Source organism: Melospiza melodia, chromosome 28, assembly GCF_035770615.1.
Source record: "Melospiza melodia melodia isolate bMelMel2 chromosome 28, bMelMel2.pri, whole genome shotgun sequence".
Lineage (NCBI taxonomy): Eukaryota > Metazoa > Chordata > Aves > Passeriformes > Passerellidae > Melospiza > Melospiza melodia.
In genome coordinates, this window is record NC_086221.1 from 5,529,419 (window position 1) to 5,553,652 (window position 24,234).

Genomic DNA, 24,234 nt, shown 5'->3' on the forward strand with positions numbered 1-24,234 from the left:
CTGTGGGGTTTGTGAGGTTTTTAGGATGAGGAGAGAGAATGTGATTTTAAGTTTTCAGAAGGCTGATTTATTTTATATTTTATGATGTTTTATATTAAATTATTATGTTTATAATGTTATATTGAAAGAAATTATATACTAAAACTATACTAAAGGAAGGATGCATCAGAAGGCCAGAAAAGAATAAATAATAAAAACCTGTGACAGGCCCAGAGAGTTTGACACAGCTGGCTGTGATTGGCCATTAAATTAAAACAATTCACATGCTGGGTAAACAATTTTCTAAATTGGGGGTGTATGGGGCTGGGGCTGGGGGTGCACAGAGCAGGATCTGGGGGCGCAGGATGTGCAGGGCTGGGTCTGGGGGTGCACAGAGCAGGATCTGGGGGCACAGGATGTGCAGGGCTGGGTCTGGGGGTGCACAGAGCAGGATCTGGGGGCACAGGATGTGCAGGGCTGGGTTTTGGGGTGCACAGAGCAGGATCTGGGGGCACGGGATGTGCAGGCTGGGTCTGGGGGTGCACAGACCAGGATCTGGGGGCACAGGATGTGCAGGGCTGGGTTTTGGGGTGCACAGAGCAGGATCTGGGGGCACAGGATGTGCAGGGCTGGGTTTTGGGGTGCACAGAGCAGGATCTGGGGGCACAGGGGTGCATGGGGCTGCCTCTGGGACTACATGGGGCTGGGTCTGGGGGTGCACAGAGCAGGATCTGGGGGCATGGGGGTGCAGGGCTGGGTCTGGGGGTGCACAGAGCAGGATCTGGGCGCACAGGATGTGCAGGGCTGGGTTTTGGGGTGCACAGAGCAGGATCTGGGGGCACAGGGGTGCATGGGGCTGCCTCTGGGACTACATGGGGCTGGATTTGGGGGTGCACAGAGCAGGATCTGGGAGTGCACGAGGCTGGGGGTGCAGGGGGTTGGATCTGGGGGTGCATGCACAGAGCAGGATCTGCTGCCACAGGAAGTGCACAGAGCAGATCTGGGGGTGCACAGAGCAGATCTGGGGGTGCACAGAGCAGATCTGGGGGTGCACAGGGGATGTGCAGGGCTGGATCTGGGGGTGCACAAAGTAGGTCTGGGAACACAGGATGTGCAGGGCTGGGTCTGGGGGCGCACAGAGCAGGATCTGCTGCCACAGGGGGTGCAGGGAGCAGATCTGGGGGCGCACAGAGCAGGGTTTGGGGGTGCAGGGGGGCTGGATCTGGGGATACACAGAGCTCAGGGCTCATCCTGTCTGGGGTTGCACAGAGCAGATTTGGGGGCGCACACAGTAGGATCTGCTGCCACAGGACGTGCAGGGCTGAACCTGCACACAGCAGGATCTGGGGGTGCACACAGCAGGATCTGGGGGTGCACAGAGCAGGATCTGTGGGTGCACAGAGCAGGATCTGAGGGTGCACAGAGCTGGAGATGTGCAGGGCTGGATCTGGGGGTGCACGGAGTGGATCGGGGGGCGCACACAGCAGGATCTGCTGCCACAGGATGTGCAGGGCTGAACCTGGGGGCACACAGAGCGGATGTGGGGGCGCACACAGCAGGATGTGGGGGTGCACAGAGCCGGAGATGTGCAGGGCTGGATCTGGGGGTGCACGGAGTGGATCTGTGGGTGCACAGAGCAGGATCTGAGGGTGCACAGGGCTGGAGATGTGCAGGGCTGGATCTGGGGGTGCATGGAGTGGATCGGGGGGTGCACACAGCAGGATCTGGGGGTGCACGGAGTGGATCTGTGGGTGCACACAGCAGGATCTGTGGGTGCACAGAGCAGGATCTGTGGGTGCACAGAGCTGGAGATGTGCAGGGCTGGATCTGGGGGTGCATGGAGTGGATCGGGGGGTGTACACAGCAGGATCTGGGGGTGCACAGAGCAGGATCTGTGGGTGCACAGAGCTGGAGATGTGCAGGGCTGGATCTGGGGTTGCACAGAACAGATCTGGGGGTGCACCGCACAGATTTGGGGGCCCCCCAGAACAGGATCCGCTGCCACAGGGGATGTTCCGGGCTCCATCCGGCGCCGGCCCCGGCGGAAGGCACCGAACTACAGCTCCCGGCAGCCCCGGCGCTGCCCCGGCTGAGGCTCACATGAGCGAGCGGGGCCGAGCCGAGCCGGGCCGGGCCGGGCCGGGATGGGGCAGCGCGATCGGATGTTCAAGGTGCTCGTGGTGGGCGACGCCACGGTGGGCAAGACCTCGCTGGTGCAGCGCTACGCCAACGACAGCTTCAACCGGCACTACAAATCCACCGTGGGCGGTGAGCGCGCCGGGCTAACGGGGACACCGGGGGTTATCGGGGCTACCGGGAGCTTGCCGAGTGGTTACCGGGGGTAACCAGAGGGTTCCCTGTGGGTTACTGGTAGGGGCTCCCTGTGGGTTACCGGGGGATTCTTGGGGTTCCTTGGGGGTTTCCTGGGGTTCTCGGGGGGTTACCGGGGGGTCCTTGGGGTTACCCGGGGTTCTCGGGGGGTTTCCGGGTGGTTACCGGGGGTCCTTGGGGCTTGCTGAGGGGTTACGGGGGGGTTCCCTGGGGTTACCGGGTGGTTCTCGGGGTTTCTTGGGGGTTCTCGGGTGTTACCGGGTGGTTTTCGGGGGGTCCTTGGGGGTTACCGGGGAGTTACGGGGGGGTTCCCTGGGGGTGCTCGGAGGTTACCGGGGGTTCCCTGGGGGTTATCGGGGGTTACCGAGCGGTTCTCGGGGCTCCTGGGGGTTCTCGGGGGGTTTCCGGGTGGTTATCGGGGGTAACCGGAGAGTCCTTGGGGTTTTCTGGGGTTCTCGGGGGGTTACCGGGGGGTCCTTGGGGTTACCGAGTGGTTTCCGGGTGGTTATTGGGGGGTTCTCGGGTGTTACCGGGGGGTCCTTGGGGGTTACCGGGCCGTTATCGGGGTTTCTTGGGGGTTATCGGAGGGTCCTTGGTGGTTACCGGGGTGTCACTGGGGGTGCTCGGGGGTTACCGAGCGGTTCCCGGGGTTCCTGGGGGTTCTCGGAGGGTTTTCGGGGGGTCCTTGGGGGTTACCGGGGGGTTCTCGGTGGTTACCAGGGCATTACTGGGGGGTTCTCTGGGCTTTTTCGGGGGTTACCGAGTGGCTTTCGGGGGTTCCTTGGGGGTTCCCGGGATCCGGCACCATTCCCATCCCGGTGCGCATCCCCAGCCCGCACCGCGCCCCTCGTCCCGCCAGAGCTCTCCCCTTTCCCCCCTCTCCCTCCGTCCTCCCCGGGCTCTGGGGATGGGAGTTTGGATGGGAACAGCCGTGTACCTTCTCTGGTTTATGGGGTGTTAACTCGCAGACCCTCAGGGATTCTGTCCCCTCTGCCCGGCTCATTTGGGGTGCCCCTATCCCTGGAATAACCACCCCAGGAGCTGTAAGATGGATAGGCTGAGGTTATGGACTCAGTTTATCCCAGTAAAACCATCAGCAATGCTAGTTTGGCATTAATTATACAGCCTTGAGGCCCTCAGGATCATTTGTCCCTCTGCCAGGATTATTTGGGATGTCCCATCCTTCTCCCAACTCTTGGAATAACCACCCCAGGAGCTGTAAGATGGATAGGCTGAGTTTATAGGTTCAGCTTATCCCAGTAAAAACCATCAGCAGTGCTGGTTTGGCATTAATTGAACAGCCCTGAAGCCTCCAGGAGCTTCTGCCTGCTCATTTGGGGTGTTCCATCCTTCTCCCAGCCCTTGGAATAACCATCCCGGAGCTGTAGGATGGATAGGCTGAGTTTATAGGCTCAGTTTATCCCAGTAAAACCATCAGCAGTGCTGGTTTGGCATTAATTGAACAGCCCTGAAGCCCTCAGGAGCTTCTGTCCCTCTGCCTGGCTCATTTGGGGTGCCCCTACCCCTCGGAATAACCACCCCAGGAGCTGTAGGATGGATAATCTGAGGTTCCAGGCTCAGTTTATCCCAGTAAAACCATCAGCAGCACTGGTTTGGCTTTAGTGAAACAGCCTGGCCTCATTGCTGAGGGGTCAGCAGCTCTTGGAAGCTCTGGGAGAAGGAGGCTGGGGAATGGGGCTGAGCAGGATTTGGGTTCTTTGTGTGAATGAATAACCTGGAAGGAGCAGGAGCTGCCAAGGGTTTACCCAGGAAATCTTCCAAGGACCCAAAATCGAGCACAGCTGTTTAAATCTTCTTATTCCTGAGCTGAGAGGGGATGGATTAGAGGTGCAAACTCCAGAGAGGCACAGAGCTCTGCTCTCTCCCAGCAGGAAACGCTGCAGGCTGCTTCCTGGACTTTTCCTTTTGTGCTTTCTTCTGCTTTTGGTCAGTTCCAGCCCAGCTGGGTCTGGCTGCCAGGTTGAAGCCCTGACACATCCGAGAACAGCACAGGGCTTCCCCTTGTGACTCACTGGTGACAGCAAAGATGGGGTGATTCAGCTTGGAAGGGACCTCACATCTCTGACCCCATAAACAGGGACACCTTTCCCTGTCCCAGGTTAATTTGGGGTGATTCAGCTTGGAGAGGACCTCACATCTCTGACCCATAAACAGAGACACCTTTCTCTGTCCCAGGTTATTATGGGGTGATTCAGCTTGGAATAAACCTCACAGCTCCTCTGACCCCATAAACAGGGACACCTTTCCATATCCCAAATTAATATGGGGTGATTCAGCTCAGAAGGGACCTCACATCTCCTCTGACCCCATAAACAGGGGCACCTTTCCATATCCTAGGTTAATTTGGGGTGATTCAGCTTGGAAGGGACCTCACATCTCCTCTGACCCCATAAACAGGGGCACCTTTCCCTGTCCCAGGTTGCTCCAAGCCCGTCCAGCCTGGAGCTGTGCTTGGGCTGCTGACCCTGGTGCAGGATTTGGGAGGGCTCTGGGAGGTGCAGGAGCAGCCCTGTGGTGCAGAATGGCCCTGGGCAGCTTTCCTTCCTTTCCTCCCTGCTCTTTTGGGAATTCTCCAGTGGATTTTGCCCTGAAGGTGGTTCAGTGGTCGGAGTCGGAGACGGTTCGGCTGCAGCTTTGGGACATTGCAGGTATTTGCAAGGTTTTTTCCATGTTCTCAGTGTTTTGGCCTTTTTTTGCCTTTCCTTTCCCTCGCCTTTTTAACCTTTTCCCTCCTTTCCTTTCCTTTCCTTTCCTTTCCTTTCCTTTCCTTTCCTTTCCTTTCCTTTCCTTTCCTTTCCTTTCCTTTCCTTTCCTTTCCTTTCCTTTCCTTTCCTTTCCTTTCCTTTCCTTTCCTTTCCTTTCCTTTCCTTTCCTTTCCTTTCCTTTCCTTTCCTTTCTTTCCTTTCCTTTCTTTCCTTTCCTTTCCTTTCCTTTCCTTTCCTTTCCTTTCCTTTCCTTTTCCTTTCCTTTCCTTTCCTTTCCTTTCCTTTCCTTTCCTTTCCTTTCCTTTCCTCTCCCCTTTCTTCCCATTCCCTTTCCCCTTTCTTTCCCCCTTTCTCTTCCTTTTCCTTCTCTCCAAAAATAACTCCCAGCTGCCCATGGATTCCAGGGCCAGGAATCCCTGCTCTGGCTTTGCTGCCTCCAGCCTGCTGCACTAATTTAAATATTTAATTAAAAATCCACCTGCAAGGAATGCCCACAGTAGTTCCTGCTGGCCTTTCCCCTCTGTTCCAGAGCAGAGGGAATGTGGAACTGGCTGGATCATGAGACTGCTCAGCTCCAAATTTTGGGTTAAAACCCAAATTTCTGGCACGGGACACGCTCTGAGTGACAGAATTGTAAAAGCTGGAGTGACAAGGAGCTGGAGAGGGGCAGAGAGAGGAATTTCCCAAACTCCCTGGCTCCAGGAGAGCTGTGGGCAGCAGCAGCAGCTCTGAAATGGCCCCTGTGGATGTGGAGCAGGGAGGAGAACAGGGCTGTGGTTTCCTCTGCCCGGGGTCCTTAAAATGGCATCAGGAAGGAGAGTTGGCAGAGTCAGCAGTGCAGCAAGAAACTTTCGGTTTTGGCCCCAAAAAGGAGCTGGAGGTGGGGGAGCAGAGCTGGCATTGTGCCCTTGTGGTGCCCAGGGGGGCTCAGGGCACTGGGATACGGAGGAAATAATGCAAATATTGGGGCACGGGGTTATATGGGAATAATGGAGATATTGGGGTGCCCCATCCCTGGGGATACCCTAGTTCCATGGGAATAATGCAAATATTGGGGCACTGGGTTTTATGGGAATAATGGAGATATTGGGGTGCCCCATCCCTGGGCAGTGGGTTACAGGGGAATACTGCAAATATTGGGGCACTGGGTTTTAGGGGAATAATGGAAATATTGGGGGTGTCCATCCCTGGGGACACCTGAGTTCCATGGGAATAATGCAAATATTGGGGCACAGGGTTATATGGGAATAATGGAGATATTGGGGCACGGGGGTATATGGGAATAATGGAGATATTGGGGTGTCCATCCCTGGGCACTGGATTATAGGGAATAATGCAGATATTGGGGCACAGGGTTATATGGGAATAATGGAGATATTGGGGGTGCCCCATCCCTGAGGATACCCTAGTTCCATGGGAATAATGCAAATATTGGGGCACGGGGTTTTATGGGAATGATGGAAATATTGGGGTGTCCATCCTGGGGACACCCTGAGTTCCATGTCAGTAATGCAAATATTGGGGCACAGGGTTATATGGGAATAATGGAGATATTGGGGGTGTCCATCCCTGGGGACACCCTGAGTTCCATGGAATAATGCAAATAATGGGCACTGGTTTACAGGAGAATAATGCAAATATTGGGGTGCCCCATCTCTGGGTTCCATGGGAATAATGCAAATATTGGGGTGTCCCATCCCTGGGGCACTGGGTTATAGGGGAATAATGGAAATATTTGGGTGTCCATCCCTGGGCACTGGGTTATAGGGGAATAATGCAAATTTTGGGGTGTCCTATCTCTGGGGACACCCTGAGTTCCATGGGAATAATGCAAATATTGGGGTGCCCCATCCCTGGGGGTGTCCCAGAGCACTGGGACAGGGGAAGGGGCCCTGCCTGTTGGGTGATCTTTGGTCACTTTTAACCCAAACAAACTTGGTGTGTGTTTTGTGGGTTTCTCTGCGGGTTTGTCTGTATTTAGCGTGGTTTTGTGTGTTTCTGTGTGTGTTTTTGTGTGTATTTTGTGTGTTTCTCTGTGGGTTTGTATGTTTTTTGTGTGTATTTTGTGTGTTTCTCTGTGGGTTTGTATGGTTTTTGTGTGTTTCTCTGTCTTTCTGTGTGTGTTTTTGTGTGTTTCTCTGTGGGTGTTTTTGTGTGTTTCTGTGTGTTTCTATATGGTTTTTTGTGTGTTTCTGTGGGTTTGTACAGGTTTTGTGTATTTCTCTGTGGATTTGTATGGTTTTTGTGTGGTTTTGTGTGTTTGTGTGTGTGCTTGTGTGTTTCTCCATGGGGTTTTGTGGGATTCTCTGTGGATATGTGTGGATTTTGTGTGGTTTTGTGTATTTCTCTGTGGGTTTGTGTGTGTTTCTGTGTGGGGTTTTGTGTGTTTCTATGTGTTTCTCTGTGGGGTTTTGTGTGTTTTTGTGTGTTTCTGTGTGGGGTTTTGTGTGTTTCTGTGTAGGTTTGTATGGTTTTGTGTGTTTCTGTGTGGGTTTTGTGTGTTTCTGTGTAGGTTTGTATGGTTTTGTGTGTTTCTCTGTGGGTTTGTGTGTTTCTATGTGTGGTTTTATGTGTTTCTCTGTGGAGTTTTGTGTGTTTTTGTGTGTTTCTCTGTGGGGTTTTGTGTGTTTCTGTGTGGGGTTTTGTGGGGTTTTGTGTGTTTCTGTGTGGGGTTTTGTGGGGTTTTGTGTGTTTCTGTGTGGGGTTTTGTGTGTTTTTGTGTGTTTCTGTGTGGGGTTTTATGTGTTTCTCTGTGGGGTTTTGTGTGTTTCTCTGTGGGGTTTTGTGTGTTTTTTGTGTGTTTCTCTGTGGGGTTTTGTGTGTTTTTGTGTGTTTCTCTGTGGGGTTTTGTGTGTTTCTGTGTAGGTTTGTATGGGTTTGTGTGTTTCTCTGTGGGGTTTTGTGTGTTTTTGTGTGTTTCTGTGTAGGTTTGTATGGTTTTGTGTGTTTCTGTGTGGGGTTTTGGGTGGTTTTGGGTGTTTCTCTGTGTGTTCCCCTGTGGGTTTGTACAGTTTTCCTGTGTTTCTCTGTGGCTTTTCCACGATTCCATGACCTGACCCCTGCCCAGCCCACACCCCAAATCCCCCCACTAACCAGAAATCCTCACTGCCAGCTGCAAAACCACCCCCCAAACACCCCATCTACCTAGATAACACCCCCCAAACACCCAATCCACTTGCACAACCCCCCAAATTACCAACCCTGGCTGGGTTTCTCTCTGGTTCTGACCCAAGGGCAGGAACGTTTCACCTCCATGACCCGCCTGTACTACAGGGAGGCCTCAGGCTGTGTCATCATGTTTGATGTCACCAACAGCAGCACCTTCAGCAACAGCCACAAGTGGAAGCAGGACCTGGACAGCAAACTGGTGCTGCCAGATGGGAGCCCCGTGCCCTGCCTGCTGCTGGCCAACAAGGTGGGCACCCTGCCCGGGATGGCGTTTTTGGGGGTTTTTTGGGGGGGTTTTTGTGTGGTTTTCTGTGGGCTTCTATGGTTTTTGTGTGTTTTTCTGTGGGTTTGTTTGGGTTTTGTGTGTTTCTCTGTGGGTTTGTATGGGTTTTGTGTGTTTCTCTGTGTGTTTTTGTATGGTTTTTGTGTGTTTCTCTGTGGGTTTGTATGGGTTTTGTGTGTTTCCCTGTGGGTTTGTATGTTTTTTGTGTGTTTCTCTGTGGGTTTGTACGGTTTCTGTGTGTTTCTATGTGTGTTTTTGTATGGCTTTTGTGTGTTTCTCTGTGTGTTTTTGTATGGCTTTTGTGTGTTTCTCTGTGGGTTTGTATGGGTTTTGTGTGTTTCTCTGTGGGTTTGTATGGGTTTTGTGTGTTTCTCTTTGTGTTTTTGTGTGCTTGTGTGTTTGTTTCTCTGTGTTTCTCTACAGATTTGTATGGGTTTTGTGTGTTTCTCTGTGGGTTTGTATGGGTTTTGTGTGTTTCTCTGTGGGTTTGTGAGGGTTTTTTTGTGTTTTTGTACGTTTCTCTGTGGTTTTGTACAGTTTCTGTGTGTTTCTATGTGGGTTTTTGTGTGTTTTTTTGTGTTTCTCTGTGTGTTTTTGTATGGTTTTTGTGTGTTTCCCTGTGGGTTTGTATGGGTTTTGTGTGTTTCCCTGTGGGTTTGTATGGGTTTTGTGTGTTTCCCTGTGGGTTTGTATGGTTTTTGTGTGTTTCTCTTTGTGTTTTTGTGTGCTTGTGTGTTTGTTTCTCTGTGTTTCTCTATGGATTTGTATGGGTTTCGTGTGTTTCTCTGTGGGTTTGTGTGGGTTTTGTGTGTTTCTCTGTGGGTTTCTATGGTTTTTGTGGTTTTCTCTGTGGGTTTGTGTGGGTTTTTTTGTGTTTTTGTATGTTTCTCTGTAGGTTTGTATGGTTTCTGTGTGTTTCTATGTGGGTTTTTGTATGGTTTTTGTGTGTTTCCCTGTGGGTTTGTATGGTTTTTGTGTGTTTCACTCCATGCTTGTGTGCTTCTCTTTGAGTTTGTACATTTTTTGTGTGTTTCTCTGTAGGTTTGTGTGTTTTGTATGTTTCTCTGTGTGGCTTGGCATGGTTTTTGTGTGTTTCTCTTTGTGTTTTTGTGTGTTTGTTTCTCTGTGTTTCTCTATGGATTTGTATGGGTTTTGGTGTGTTTCTCTGTGGGTTTGTGTGTTTCTCTGTGGGTTTCTATGGTTTTTGTGGTTTTCTCTGTGGGTTTGTGTGTGGTTTTTTGTGTTTTGGTATGTTTCTCTGTGGGTTTGTACGGTTTCTGTGTGTTTCTATGTGGGTTTTTGTGTGGTTTTTTGTGTTTCTCTGTGTGTTTTTTGTATGGTTTTTGTGTGTTTCCCTGTGGGTTTGTTTGGTTTTTGTGTGTCTCTCTTTGTGTTTTTGTGTGCTTGTGTGTTTGTTTCTCTGTGTTTCTCTGTGGGTTTGTATGGGTTTTGGTGTGTTTCTCTGTGGGTTTGTGTGTTTCTCTGTGGGTTTCTATGGTTTTTGTGGTTTTCTCTGTGGGTTTCTGTGGGTTTTTTTTTTGTGTTTTGGTATGTTTCTCTGTGGGTTTGTACGGTTTCTGTGTGTTTCTATGTGGGTTTTTGTGTGGTTTTTTGTGTTTCCCTGTGTGTTTTTGTATGGTTTTTGTGTGTTTCTCTTTGTGTTTTTGTGTGCTTGTGTGTTTGTTTCTCTGTGTTTCTCTATGGATTTGTATGGGTTTTGGTGTGTTTCTCTGTGGGTTTGTATGGTTTTTGTGGTTTTCTCTATGGGTTTGTGTGGGGTTTTTTGTGTTTTTGTATGTTTCTCTGTGGGTTTGTACGGTTTCTGTGTGTTTCTATGTGTGTTTTTGTATGGCTTTTGTGTGTTTCTCTGTAGGTTTGTGTGTTTTGTATGTTTCTCTGTGTGGCTTGGCATGGTTTTTGTGTGTTTCTCTTTGTGTTTTTGTGTGTTTGTTTCTCTGTGTTTCTCTATGGATTTGTATGGGTTTTGGTGTGTTTCTCTGTGGGGTTTGGGTGTTTGTATGGTTTTATGGGTGTTTCTCAGTGTGTTTGTGTGTTTCTCTGTGGGTTTTTGTGTTTCTGTGTGGGGTTTTTGTGTGTTTCTATGGGTTTTGTGTGTTTATTTTGTGCGTTTGGAGTGCCCATCCCTGGAGGTGGCACTGAGTGCTCAGGGTGGGGATTGGGCACAGCCTGGACTCGATGATCCCACAGGGATTTTCCTGGAATTCTGTTCTGAGGCAACAGCTTTGCCTCAAAGCATCAGGAAATCCTGGAGAGCTCTGGGCCAGGCTCTGCCTCCGTGTCCATCTTGTTGGCATCAGTGCCACCATGGTGCCACCACACCTGTGCCACCTCCCCCAGGCAGGGAGCCTGGGCAGGTTTGGGATGTAATGGGGTTGGGGAGGCAGATTTGGGATGAGGGATGAGTTTGAGGAGGTAGCTTTTGGATGGGATGAGGTTGGAGAGGCAGATTTGGGATTTGATGAGGCTGGGGAGGCAGATTTGGGATGAGGGGTGACCTTGGGGAGGCAAGTTTGGGATTTGATGAGGTTGGGGAGGCAGATTTGGAATGAGATGAGTTTGGGGAGGCAGATTTGGGATGGGAGATGAGCTTGAGGAGGCAGATTTGGGATTTGATGAGGCTGAGGAGGCAGATTTGGGATGAGGGGTGAGGCTGGGGAAGCAAATTTGGGATTTGATGAGCTTGGGGAAGCAGATTTGGATTTGATGAGGTTGGGGAGGCAGATTTGGGATGAGGGATGAGTTTGAGGAGGCAGATTTGGGATTTGATGAGGTTGAGGAGGCAGATTTGGGATGAGGGATTAGGCTAGGGAGGCAGATTTGGGATTTGATGAGGTTGGGGAGGCAGATTTGGGATGTGATGAGCTTGGAGAGGCAGATTTGAGATGGGACAAGGTTGGAATCTCCATTCCAGGCGTGCCTGACCGAGGGTGTGTCAGCACCTGAGATATCAGATAAAGAAATTTCTGCTTGCAACACCCCAGGGAGAGCCTTGCCCTGGGAGCTGGCAGGGCTGAGCTGCCTCCCAGGGCCCTCCCAGCTGCAAAACTGGGGAGAAATTCCCAATTCCCAAAGAATCCATGGCCGCCCCATCCCTGGGGGTGTCCCGGGCCGTATTTATTTAATTTATAAATTATTTAATTTATAAATTAAATTCAAATTCCTCCAACTCAGACCATTGTGGGATTTTGTGCCCCTAAAACTCCCCGTTTTTCTGCCTTGCAGTGTGACCTTTCCCCGTGGGCAGTGACCAGGGAGGAAATCGACAGGTTCAGCAAAGAAAATGGATTTTCAGGGTGGGTGGAGACGTCTGTGAAGGAAAACAAAAACATCAACGAGTCCATGAGGTAGGAGCAGGGCCTGGGGCTGCGGCCTGTGCTGTTTGAGGGTCCCCAGGGTGAGGGAATGGATGAAAATCTTCACTCCATGTTTCAGAAGGCTGATTTATTATTTAATGATATTATATATTGTAGTATATTTATGATATATTATGGTAATATATTATGGTAATATATTATGGTAATATATTATGGTAATATATTATGGTAATATATTATATTATATTATACTATATTATACTATATTATATTATACTAATAGTATGTTATGTTATAATATTACATTATAATGTTATATTATGTATAATTATATTTTTATAATATTTATAATTATATGATTTAATTGTATATAATATAATGTAATGTAATGTAATATAATATGAAAATATTATATTATATTATACTATACTATACTGTATTATACTATATTATACTATATTATACTAATAGTATGTTATGTTATAATATTGCATTATAATGTTATGTTATATTATGTATAATTATATTTTTATAATATTTATAATTATATGATTTATTTATATATAATATAATGTAATGTAATATAGTGTAATATAATGTAATGTAATATAATATGAGAATATGATATTATGTTATATTATATTATATTATATTATATTATATTATATTATATTATATTATATTATATTATATTATATTATATTATATTATATTATATACTATATTATACTATTATACTATATTATACTATATTATACTATACTATATTATACTATATTATACTATATTTGCTTTTTATTTATTTCTTTTCTGCACTGCCCCGACTCTACAAATGCATTCCCCACACTTCTGAGCTTTGCTTTTTTTCTTTTTGTTTTTAATTTTTAATTTCTTTTCTGCACTGCCCAGTGCTGCCGATTCAAAAAAAAAAAAAAACCCAGAAAACCAAAATAAAAACAAAACAAAACACCCCAAAAAAAAGCCCCAAATCCAACTCAGTAATTTTTTTTTCCCCAGGGTTCTGATTGAGAAGATGATGTCCTCTCCCTCGGGCGATGGCAGCTCCTGCTCTGCTGGCTCTGGGGATTACATCAACATCAAGGAGACCTCTCCTCCAGGCTGGGCCTGCTGCTGAGGCTGCTGGCACGCTGTGCCCTCATCATCATCATCATCATCATCATCATCATCATCATCATCGTCATGGTCGCCTCTCCCTGGACTCTCCCTGGTTTGGGGTTTTTTCCTGGGATTTTGAACTCTTCAGTGCTGTTTGCTCAGCACAGCCCTGAGCAGCGCCTTGGAGCGAGGGGTGGAGGAGGAGGAGGGGGAATGTTCCTGATTTGGGAATGTTCCTCACTTGGGAATATTGCTCATTTATTAATATCCCCGATTTGGGAATGTTCCTCACTTGGGAATATTGCTCATTTATTAATATCCCCGATTTGGGAATGTTCCTCACTTGGGAATATTGCTCATTTATTAATATCCCTGATTTGGGAATGTTCCTCATTTGGGAATATTGCTCATTTATTAATATCCCTGATTTGGGAATGTTCCTCATTTGGGAATATTGCTCATTTATTAATATCCCTGATTTGGGAATGTTCCTCATTTGGAAATGTTCCTCATTTGGGAATATTGCTCATTTATAAATATTCCTGATTTGGGAATATTCTTCGTTGAGAATATTCCTCATTTGGGATATTCCTCATTGGGAGTATTGCTAATTTGGGAATATTCCTCATTTGAGAATATTCTTCATCTGGGATTATTCCTAATTTGGGAATGTTCCTCTTTTTGGGAATATTCTTCATTTGGGAATATTCCTCATTTTGAATATTCCTCGTTGGGAATATTCCTAATTTTGGGACTAACCCTCATTGGGAATATTCCTTATTTGGATTATTCCTGATTTGGGAATATTCCCTATTTGGGAATAGTTCTCTTTTTGAATATTCCTCATTTGGGAATATTCCTCATTTATGAATATTCCTGATTTGGGAATGTTCCTGATTTGGGAATAATCCTCATTTGGGAATATTCCTCATTGGAAATATTCCTCATTTTGAATATTCCTCATTGGGAATATTCCTCTTTCTTAATATTCCTCATTTATGAATATTCCTCATTGGGAACATTCCTCATTTTGAATATCCCTCATTTGGGAATATTCCCCATTTCCTGTGCTGCTCTCATGGAGCACAATCCATGTCCAAGCAGTGCCTTGGATTACACTGAATTTTTTTTTTTTTTTTTTTTTTTTTTTTTTAATTTTGAGCACTTCCCCTCCTGGCAGGGCTGTCAGAGGGATTTTTTTAACTTTGTGCACCTTTACCCCCTCCCTTTTGGGGACATTGCAGCAATTTCCTCCCTCCCTGCTCTGGGCTGGAGGGAGCAGCACGTCCCAGCACGTCCCAGCACGTCCCAGCACGTCCCAGCACATCCCAGTTCATCCCAGCACGTCCCAGTTCATCCCAGCCCGTCCCAGCACGTCCCAGCACGTCCCAGCCCATCCTAGCCCATCCCAGCACGTCCCACCAGCCCGTCCCAGCCCATCCCAGCAGGTCCCAGCACGTCCCAGCCCGTCCCAGCACGTCCCAGTTCATCCCAGCACGTCCCAGCACAACCCAGCACGTCCCAGTTCATCCCAGCACGTCCCAGCACAACCCAGCACGTCCCAGCCCATCCCAGCACGTCCCATCACATCCCAGTTCATCCCAGCAGGTCCCAGCACATCCCAGCCCGTCCCAGCACGTCCCAGTTCATCCCAGCACGTCCCAGCCCATCCCAGCCCGTCCCAGCCCATCCCAGTTCATCCCAGCACGTCCCAGCCCATCCCAGCACGTCCCAGCACGTCCCAGTTCATCCCAGTACATCCCAGTACATCCAGCCCGTCCCAGCAGAGCCCCCGAGCTGCTGAGGATGAGGAGCTGGGTGTGCATCAGCACTGTGCAATTCTGGGGGTGACCCCAAAACTTGGTCAGGAGTTGCTGGGTCCTCCCTGTGGAGCAGAGACCCCAAAATTTGGTCAGGAATTGCTCTCACCCTTTCTGGACCAGAACAATCCCCACTCCCCTGGGTTCTCCCTTTGGAGCAAGAGCTCAAAATTTGGTCAGGAATTGCTCTGCCCTCTTTGGACCAGCACAACCCTCAGTCTCCTGTGGAGAAAAGACCCCAAAATTAGGCCAAGAGTTGCTCCTGCCCTTCCTGACTCAGCTGGGTTCTCTCTGTGGAGCAGAGACCCCAAAATTTGGTCAGGAGCTCCTGCCCTTCCTGGACCTGAACAACCCTCACTAATTGGGTTCTTCCTGTGGAACAAAACCCCAAAATTTGGTCAGGACTTGATCCTGCCCTCTCTGGACCAGCTGGGTTCTGCCTGTGGAGCAGAAACCCCAAAATTTGGTCAGGAGTTGCTGGGTTCTCCCTTTGGAGCAGAAACCCCAAAATTCGGTCAGGATTTTCTCCCGCCCTTCCTGGAGCAGCACAACCCTCACTATTTGGGTTCTCCCTGTAGAGCAGAAACCCCAAAATTTGGTCAAGAATTGCTCTGCCCTTCCTGGACCAGAACAATCCCCAGTCCCTTGTGAGCAGAGACCCCAAAATTTGGTCAGGAGTTGCTGGGTCTTCCCTGGTAAAGCAGAAACCCCAAAATTTGGTCAGGAACTGCTCCTGCCTGGACCAGAACAATCCCCACTGCCCTGTAGAGCAGAAACCACAAAATTTGGTCAGGAGCTTCTCTGCCCTTCCTGGACCAGCAAAATCCTCACTATTTGGATTCTCTCTGTGGAGCAGAGACCCAAAAATTTGGTCAGGAACTGCTCTGCCCTTTTTGATCCAGCACAACCCTGTGGAGCAGAGATCCAAAAATTTGGTCAGGAATTGATCCTGCCCTTCCTGGACCAGAACAACCATCACTGTTTGGGTTCTCCCAGGTGAGCAGAAACCCCAAAATTTGGTCAGGAGTTGCTGGGTCCTCCCTGTGGGGCAGAGACCCCAAAATTAGGCCAAGAGTTGCTCCTGCCCTTCCTGACTCAGCTGGGTTCTCTCTGTGGAGCAGAGACCCCAAAAAATCTGGTCAGGAATTTCTCTGCCCTTCCAGTACCAGCACAATCCTCATTCCCCTGTGGAGCAGAAACCCCAAAATTTGGTCAGGAACTCCTGCCCTTCCTGGACCTGAACAACCCTCACTAATTGGGTTCTTCCTGTGGAACAAAACCCCAAAATTTGGTCAGGAATTGATCCTGCCCTCCCTGGACCAGCTGGGTTCTCCCTTTGGAGCAGAAACCCCAAAATTTGGTCAGGATTTTCTCCTGCCCTGCCTGGACCAGCACAATCCTCATTATTTGGGTTCTTCCTGTGGAGCAGAGACCCCAAAATTTGGTCAGGAGTTGCTGGGTTCTCCATGTAGAGCAGAAACCCCAAAATTTGGTCAGGAGTTGCTCCTGCCCTACCTGGACCAGCACAGTCCCCAGTCCCCTGTGGAGCTGGGACCCCAAAATTTGGTCAGGATTTTCTCCTGCCCTTCCTGGAGCAGCACAGCCCTCACAATTTGGGTTCTCCCTGTGGAGCAGAAACCCCAAAATTTGGTCAAGAATTGCTCTGCCCTTCCTGGACCAGAACAATCCCCCGTCCCTTGTGAGCAGAGACCCCAAAATTTGGTCAGGAATTGCTCTCGCCCTCCCTGGACCAGAACAATCCCCACTCCCCTGTGGAGCAGAAACCCCAAAATTTGGTCAGGAACTGCTCTGCCCTTCCTGGAGCAGCACAACCCTCACTAATTGGGTTCTCCCTGTGGAACAAAACCCCAAAATTTGGTCAGGAATTGCTGGGTTCTCCCTGTGGGGCAGAACCCCAAAATTTGGTCAGGAACTCCTGCCCTTCCTGGAGCAGCACAACCCTCACTAATTGGGTTCTTCCTGTGGAACAAAACCCCAAAATTTGGTCAGGAATTGATCCTGCCCTCCCTGGACCAGCTGGGTTCTCCCTTTGGAGCAGAAACCCCAAAATTTGGTCAGGATTTTCTCCCGCCCTTCCTGGAGCAGCACAACCCTCACTATTTGGGTTCTCCCTGTAGAGCAGAAACCCCAAAATTTGGTCAAGAATTGCTCTGACCTTCCTGGACCAGAACAATCCCCAGTCCCTTGTGAGCAGAGACCCCAAAATTTGGTCAGGAGTTTCTGGGTCTTCCCTGGTAAAGCAGAAACCCCAAAATTTGGTCAGGAACTGCTCCTGCCTGGACCAGAACAATCCCCACTGCCCTGTAGAGCAGAAACCACAAAATTTGGTCAGGAGCTTCTCTGCCCTTCCTGGACCAGCAAAATCCTCACTATTTGGATTCTCTCTGTGGAGCAGAGACGCAAAAATTTGGTCAGGAACTGCTCTGCCCTTTTTGATCCAGCACAACCCTGTGGAGCAGAGATCCCAAAGTTTGGTCAGGAGTTGATCCTGCCCTTCCTGGACCAGAACAACCATCACTATTTGGGTTCTCCCAGGTGAGCAGAAACCCCAAAATTTGGTCAGGAGTTGCTGGGTCCTCCCTGTGGGGCAGAGACCCCAAAATTAGGCCAAGAGTTGCTCCTGCCCTTCCTGACTCAGCTGGGTTCTTTGTGTGGAGCAGAGACCCCAAAAAATCTGGTCAGGAATTTCTCTGCCCTTCCAGTACCAGCACAATCCTCATTCCCCTGTGGAGCAGAAACCCCAAAATTTGGTCAGGAGTTGCTGGGTTCTCCCTGTGGGGCAGAACCCCAAAATTTGGTCAGGATTTTCTCCTGCCCTTCCTGGACCAGAACAACCCTCACTAATTGGGTTCTTCCTGTGGAACAAAACCCCAAAATTTGGTCAGGAATTGATCCTGCCCTCCCTGGACCAGCTGGGTTCTCCCTTTGGAGCAGAAACCCCAAAATTTGGTCAGGATTTTCTGCTGCCCCCGCTCTGGGCTGTAATTCCCTTTTTGTGGCCCCACAAGGGCCTTTTTTGGGCCATCCAAAAAGTGATTTTGGCAAGTGCTGCTCAATTGCCTTGCCAGGAAACAGCTCCCTAAAAAACCCCCCTGCTGCTTTATGGGCTGGAAAAGAGGAGGGAAAAAGGATTTTATGGGATAAACGGAAATTCCCATTTCCCTCTGCTGCCACATTCCCCCCAAATATTGAGGGTGGAGAGCAGTTCTGCCCAAAAAATTGGTAAAAAAATTCAGGAGAATGTGTAGGAAATCCACTGTATTTTCTGTTCCATGATTTTCTGAGGGAACACAATCACCCTGCTCGTGTTTTGGGTTTGGATTTTAGCAAAAACCCTTCGATAATTTGGAATTTTTTACCTCCTTAACTGGGAATCAGGAGTAGAAATTGTTCTGGTTTTGCTGAATTAGGATTGCTTTGCTCTGGTAAATTATTTTTTCTGTTTTATATAAATGAAGGAGTTTGTAAAACAGGCACTCATCACCCTCAGCTTTAGTGGGCCTGAGGAAGAGGAGGAGGAAGAAAAACACAGATTTTATGGGATAAAAGGAAATTCCCATTTCCCTCTGCTGCCACATTCCCCCAATATTGAGGGTGGAGAGCAGTTCTGGCCAAAAATTTTATATTAATTGAGGAGAATTTATAGGAAATTCACACTTCAGGAATGGAATTTTGTGTGTTTAATTCTGTATTTTCTGTTCCATGATTTTCTGAGGGAACACGATCACCCTGCTCGTGTTTTGGGTTTGGATTTTAGCAAAAAACCTTCAATAATTGGGGTTTTTTGCCTCCTTAACTGGGAGTCAGGACTGGAAATTGTTCTGGTTTTGAATTAGAATCCTGAATTAGGATTGCTTTGCTCTGGTAAATTATTTTTTCTGTTTTATATAAATGGAGGAGTTTGTAAAACAGGCACTCATCACCCTCAGCTTTAGTGGGCCTGAGGAAGAGGAGGAGGAAGAAAAACACAGATTTTATGGGATAAAAGGAAATTCCCATTTCCCTCTCCTGCCACATCCCCCAAATATTGAGGGTGGAGAGCAGTTCTGGCCAAAAAATTGGTAAAAAATTGAGGAGAATTTATAGGAAATTCACACATCAGGAATGGAATTTTGTGTGTTTAATTCTGTATTTTCTGTTCCATGATTTTCTGAGGGAACACAATCACCCTGCTCGTGTTTTGGGTTTGGATTTTAGCAAAACCCCTTCAATAATTTTGAATTTTTTACCTCCTTAACTGGGAGTCAGGACTAGAAATGGTCCTGGTTTTGCTGAATTAGGTAAATTATTTTTGTTGTTGTTGTTTTATATAAATGGAGGAGTTTGTAAAACAGGCCCTCATCACCCTCACTAAAAAAAAATCAGAATTTTCAAATCTCTGGAGCTGAAAAGAATTTCAAACTGAACAATGAGGGTTCAAAAAATTTAGAATTATTTCTGCTTAACTATTTCAATGCAAAGCTGGAATACCTGGGCTGTGCAAATATTGCAAAATTTAGGGTTAGAGGTGTTTAAAAATCTCATTTTTTGCACAAAACGTCATTTTCTCCACAGGGAGAAGTGGTTTGCAACAAAATGGAAGTGCCTTGATGAATTTTACTTCATTGTCTTAAATATCAACAAAAAAAAACAACACAAAAAACCCCCAAAAAAGAATAAAAAATGGCTTTTAATCCTAGAAATATTTAATCCTAGAAATATTTCTATTTCTTTTTAGAACACAAGAGAAGTGCCTAATTTTTAATTTTTTTTTTCTTTTAGATTCAGGTGTTATTTCTGGATTTTTGTATTTGAAATATTTCAGCCAAGAGCAGCTGAAAATTCCCAATTCCTGCTCCATCCATGGAGCTCAAGCAGAGAATGAAATAATCCTAAATTTTTTGTAATTTTTTAATAATTTTTCCTACGTTTTTTTGGAAATTTATATGAAATATCCTAATTATTTTGTATTTTTTCCTACAATTTTTGGTAGGAAATATCCTAAATTTTTTTGTGATTTTTCCTACAATTTTTTGGTAGGAAATTTATATGAAATATACTAAATTTTTTTGTAATTTTTCTTACAAATCTGACATTATTTGTATCCTCAATTATTATATATCAATTATAACATTTTAAGGGATTCAGGATAAAATTGTACATTTCTGTGGATAAATTTTTTTTTTTTTAGCAAAAAAATTTCTATTTTTAAATTTATTTCACAGCATTTCTGTGGTTCCCTTTGGTTTCCAGTCCCAGCTGTGCCTTGGGGAGGTTTTCAATTTAAACCCCAGAATTAATTTTTAAATTATCATTAGATTTAAAATTTTAAAACCCAGAATTATTAAGAATATTATTAGAAAATTATTATTATCTTAAAAACATTAAAACAGTTATGTGAAAGTTATTATTTAAAAATTACATTTAAAAAGTTTTAAACCCCAGAATAATTTTTAAAATGAATTTTTAAATTATTATTATATTTAAAATTTTAACCCAGAATTATTAAGAATTTTATTACAATTATTATAATATTAAAAATTTGAAACCCAGAATTATTTAAAAGCTATTATTAAAAATGTTATATTTAAATTTTTTAAACCCAAAATTATTTTTAAAATTATCATTATTTTTAAAAATTTCAAAACCCTGAATTGTTAAGAATATTATTAGAAAATTATTATTATATTTTAAAAATTAAACCCCTGAATTATTTAAAAGTTATTATTAAAATATTATTATATTTAAAAATTTTAAACCCAGAATTCTTTTTAAAATTATTATTTTAAAATTTTATTATATTCAAAATTTTAAAAACCCATAATTATTTACATTACTTTTAAAGAATTATCATTATATTTTAAAATTTTAAACCCCAGAATTCTTTTAAAAATTATTATCATATTTAACATTTTAAACCTCAAACTTATTTAAAAATTATTATGAAAAATTATTATATTTAAACATTTTAAACCCCAGAATTATTTTAAAAATTATTATTTCTCCTGGAAAGGAAAAGCTTTAATTTTTAATTAAAACAAATGTTTTAATTTAACTTTTGTTGATGTAGGTGGGTAAAAATCTGAATACTGAAATTTCAATTTTTGACCCAAAACTCCACAAATTTCCAGGTGAATTTTGTGCCTTGGTTTCTTCAAAAATATCAAAATTCAGCTTTTTTTTTTTAATTTTTATTTTTTAATTGCTTTTTTCTTTTAATGTTTAAAAAGCTTCAAAGCTTTTTATTTCTTTGTTTTTTTCTGTTTCATTTTGAAGTATTTTCAAGGCAGGCTCCTGAGCATTGGAATTCAGTTTTTTTTATGGTCATGGAAAGAGGAAAAAAAAAAAAAAAAATTGGATTTTAATCCACGTGAATCAGTCCCTGGTGCAGCATTGCAAGGTTGGAAATGAAAATTGGTTTTTAGAATAAAAATGGGGTTTTAGAATAAAAATTGGTTTTTAGAATAAAAATTGGGTTTTATAATAAAAAATGTTTTTAGAATAAAAATTGGGTTTTATAATAAAAATTGGTTTTTAGAATAAAAATTGGGTTTTATAATGAAAATTGGGTTTATAATGAAAATTGGGTTTTATAATAAAAAATGGTTTTTAGAATAAAAATTGGGTTTTATAATGAAAATTGGATTTTAGAATGAAAATTGGTTTTTAGAATGAAAATTGGTTTTTAGAATGAAAATTGGGTTTATAATAAAAATTGGGCATTGCTGGGCTGGGGGTTGTTGTTCTGGTGTGTCAACAGTGCTAAGAAATGAGTTTCTATGTTGAAATTAGAATAAAAATAATAAAAATAATGTAAAATCTGTGGTGTGGAGTGCCCTGCGTTGCCAGGAAAAGAAATTCCTGTGAAATATCCAAAAAACAAACAAAAAAACAACAAAAACCCCAAACAAACAAACAAAAACAGAAAAAAACCCCAACAAAACAAAACCAATACAATTGCAAAAAAAAATCCAAATGCACACCCAAAAATCCCAAATAAAAACACAAATACACACCCAAAAAAAATCCCAAATACACATCCAGAAAACTTAAATATACACCCAAAAAAATTCAAATTGTACACCCAAAAACCCCAACTAAAAACCCAAATCTGCACCCAGAAAAACCGAATAAAAAACCCAAATTCATACCCAAAAAATCCCAAATACAGACCTAAAAACCCCAAATAAAAAACCCAAATACAGACCCAAAAAATCCCAAATAAAAAACCGAAATTCACAGCCAAAAAATCCAAATACACGCCCGAATAAAATCCAAATACACACCCCAAAAACCAAATAAAAAACCAAAATACACCACCAAAACATCCCAAATGCACACCCAATAAATCCCATATACACACCCAAAAAAAACCAAATAAAAAACCCAAATAATCCCAAATACACATCCAAAAACCCCAAAGAAAAAAATCCAAAAAACCCAAATAAAAACGCAAATACGCAGCCAAAAAATCCCAAATGTACCCTCAAAAAACCCAAATCCACACCCAAAAATATCCCAAAAAAACCCAAATCCACACCCAAAAAACTCAATAAAATCCCAAATCCACACCCCACAAAAATCCCCAAACAAACAAACAAAACCAAAGAAAACCCAATTTAAAAAAACCCCAAAAATCAAATTAATTCCTCAGAAATATCCTCGATTATTTTGTTTTTATTCTATTTATTTATTCTTTTGTTTTTATTATATTTATTTTATTTAATTCTTTTGTGCCGCAGGTGGGACAGAAAAATGCAAAATTGTCAGCCCCAGTGGGGTTTAATTCAGAATTAATTAATAAATTCAGTATTAATTCATTAATTCTATGTTAATTAATTCATTTTTAATTAATTTAATATTATTGAATATTAATTAATTAATATTTCAGCAAGGAATTCCTTGATATGGTTTCTGCTCCTTCCTCCTCTGGCTCCTCAATTCAGTGTCTCAATTTAAATTTTAATAAATTAAATTTTAATTTTAATTTAAATTCTCTTCATTTTGGCCCTCTTCACTCCACAATCCGCCGGAATTCCAAAGGAATTCCAAAGAAAGCTCAAGCAGGGCATGGAATTGAAAAAAATGATCCAAAAATTGAATTTTTCCCATAAATCTGACCATGTTTGTACCGTCAAATGCAGAATAAAATGTATAAAAATGGGATTTAAATGCATAAAAATAGGATTTAAATGTTATTTTTATTCAAATGGAGGGATGAATAGCCAAAGACCACAATGCAAAGCAAAAGTGAGGAGCTGCATATTAATGAATATGGAATAATCTTAATTTTTTCATGGTTTTTTAATGTATTTTTTCCAACAAAAATGAGGAATTTTAGGGGTTTAAATGGAATTTCAAGTGTAAAATTAATATATTCATTGGGATTTGCACGAATGGTGCTGGTGAAAAAAAACCCCAAAATTAAAATTTCTCCTATAAATCTGATCATATTTGTACCATCAAACCATCTCTCACTTCATAAAAATAGGATTTAAATGGATTTTAAACTAGGATTTAAATGTTATTTTTATTCAATGGAGGGATGAATCTGCAAAGACCAAAATGCAAGGCAAAAGTGAGAAGCTGCCATTTTAATGCTGGTGAATATTTTAATTTTTCCATGGTTAAATCATCTCCTTTTCTAACCAAAATGAGGAATTTGGGATTTCTGGCGAGTTTAAAGTGCAAAAAAATCCAAAATTTTCACTGGACTTTGCAGAATTGCGCATGGATTAACAGCTGACATGCACAGGGAGAAAAGGCGATGTTGATGTCAGTGCTGGTGTCAGAATTTGCCGCTGACACCGAATTTTTATATTTTTAAATAATTAAAATTAACGCCACCGAACCCGCGCCCGGGGCCGCCTTTTCCCTCCAAAACCGCGCCGGGCCCGCGCGGCGAATCTGCGGATCGGGCCTTGAGGCGCCGCAGCGCCCTGAAAAATCACCGGAGAAACGGGAAAAAATTCCAGCCTGCTGCGGTGCCGGAAGGACGCGGCGGGCGCGGCGGGAGCGGCGGGACGGGGCGCGGAGGCGCCGCGGTAACACCGGGAGCCCGTGGCGAATCTGCCGCCGGGGCTCTCCCGCGTGCGGGCCGCGCTGCCCGCCCTCCCCGCGGGGACAGTGGGCGGGACCTGCGCGCCGTGATGGTTCGAACGAACCAATGGGGTGCGAGCTCTCGCTGTTTATAACCAATCAGCGGCGGAGGGGGGCGTGGCCGGCGGGGTCGGCGGTACCGCCCCCCCGCTCGCATCCTCTCGGCGGGGCGAGCGCGACCATTTTGCGGGGGGGAGCGGCGGGAGCGGGTCCGGCACCGACACCGCCAGCGGGATCGGGGAGCGACACCGCCATCGGCGCCGGGGCCGGCATCGGGGAGCGCACCGGGGGCGGCGGCGGCGCCTGACGGGGGAGCGGCGGCTCCGCAGGCGCGGCCTGAGGCGCTGGGCCCAGCGCTCCCGCTCGCTCCGGGCGGC

The 24,234-nt window shown here is 45.1% G+C and overlaps 1 protein-coding gene across 1 annotated transcript; it reads left to right on the forward strand.

The window, feature by feature from the left end:
• The first annotated feature begins 2,108 nt into the window (after nucleotides 1–2,108).
• LOC134430378 (ras-related protein Rab-7L1-like) lies at nucleotides 2,109–13,600 on the forward strand. Its single transcript, XM_063178003.1, has 5 exons — nucleotides 2,109–2,247; nucleotides 4,908–4,979; nucleotides 8,270–8,451; nucleotides 11,731–11,852; nucleotides 12,840–13,600. Exons 1-5 carry the CDS (start codon nucleotides 2,124–2,126, stop codon nucleotides 12,955–12,957), a joined length of 618 nt encoding a protein of 205 aa, XP_063034073.1. The 5' UTR covers nucleotides 2,109–2,123; the 3' UTR covers nucleotides 12,958–13,600.
• The last annotated feature ends 10,634 nt before the right edge of the window (nucleotides 13,601–24,234 follow it).

Excerpts from the sequence above, each read along its gene's own strand:
- LOC134430378 (XM_063178003.1), top strand. The coding sequence starts at position 2,124 with ATGGGGCAGCGCGATCGGATGTTCAAGGTGCTCGTGGTGGGCGACGCC. Across the intron at positions 4,980-8,269 it reads GCAGCTTTGGGACATTGCAG|GGCAGGAACGTTTCACCTCC; the intron begins GTATTTGCAAGG and ends TTCTGACCCAAG. Across the intron at positions 8,452-11,730 it reads GCCTGCTGCTGGCCAACAAG|TGTGACCTTTCCCCGTGGGC; the intron begins GTGGGCACCCTG and ends TCTGCCTTGCAG.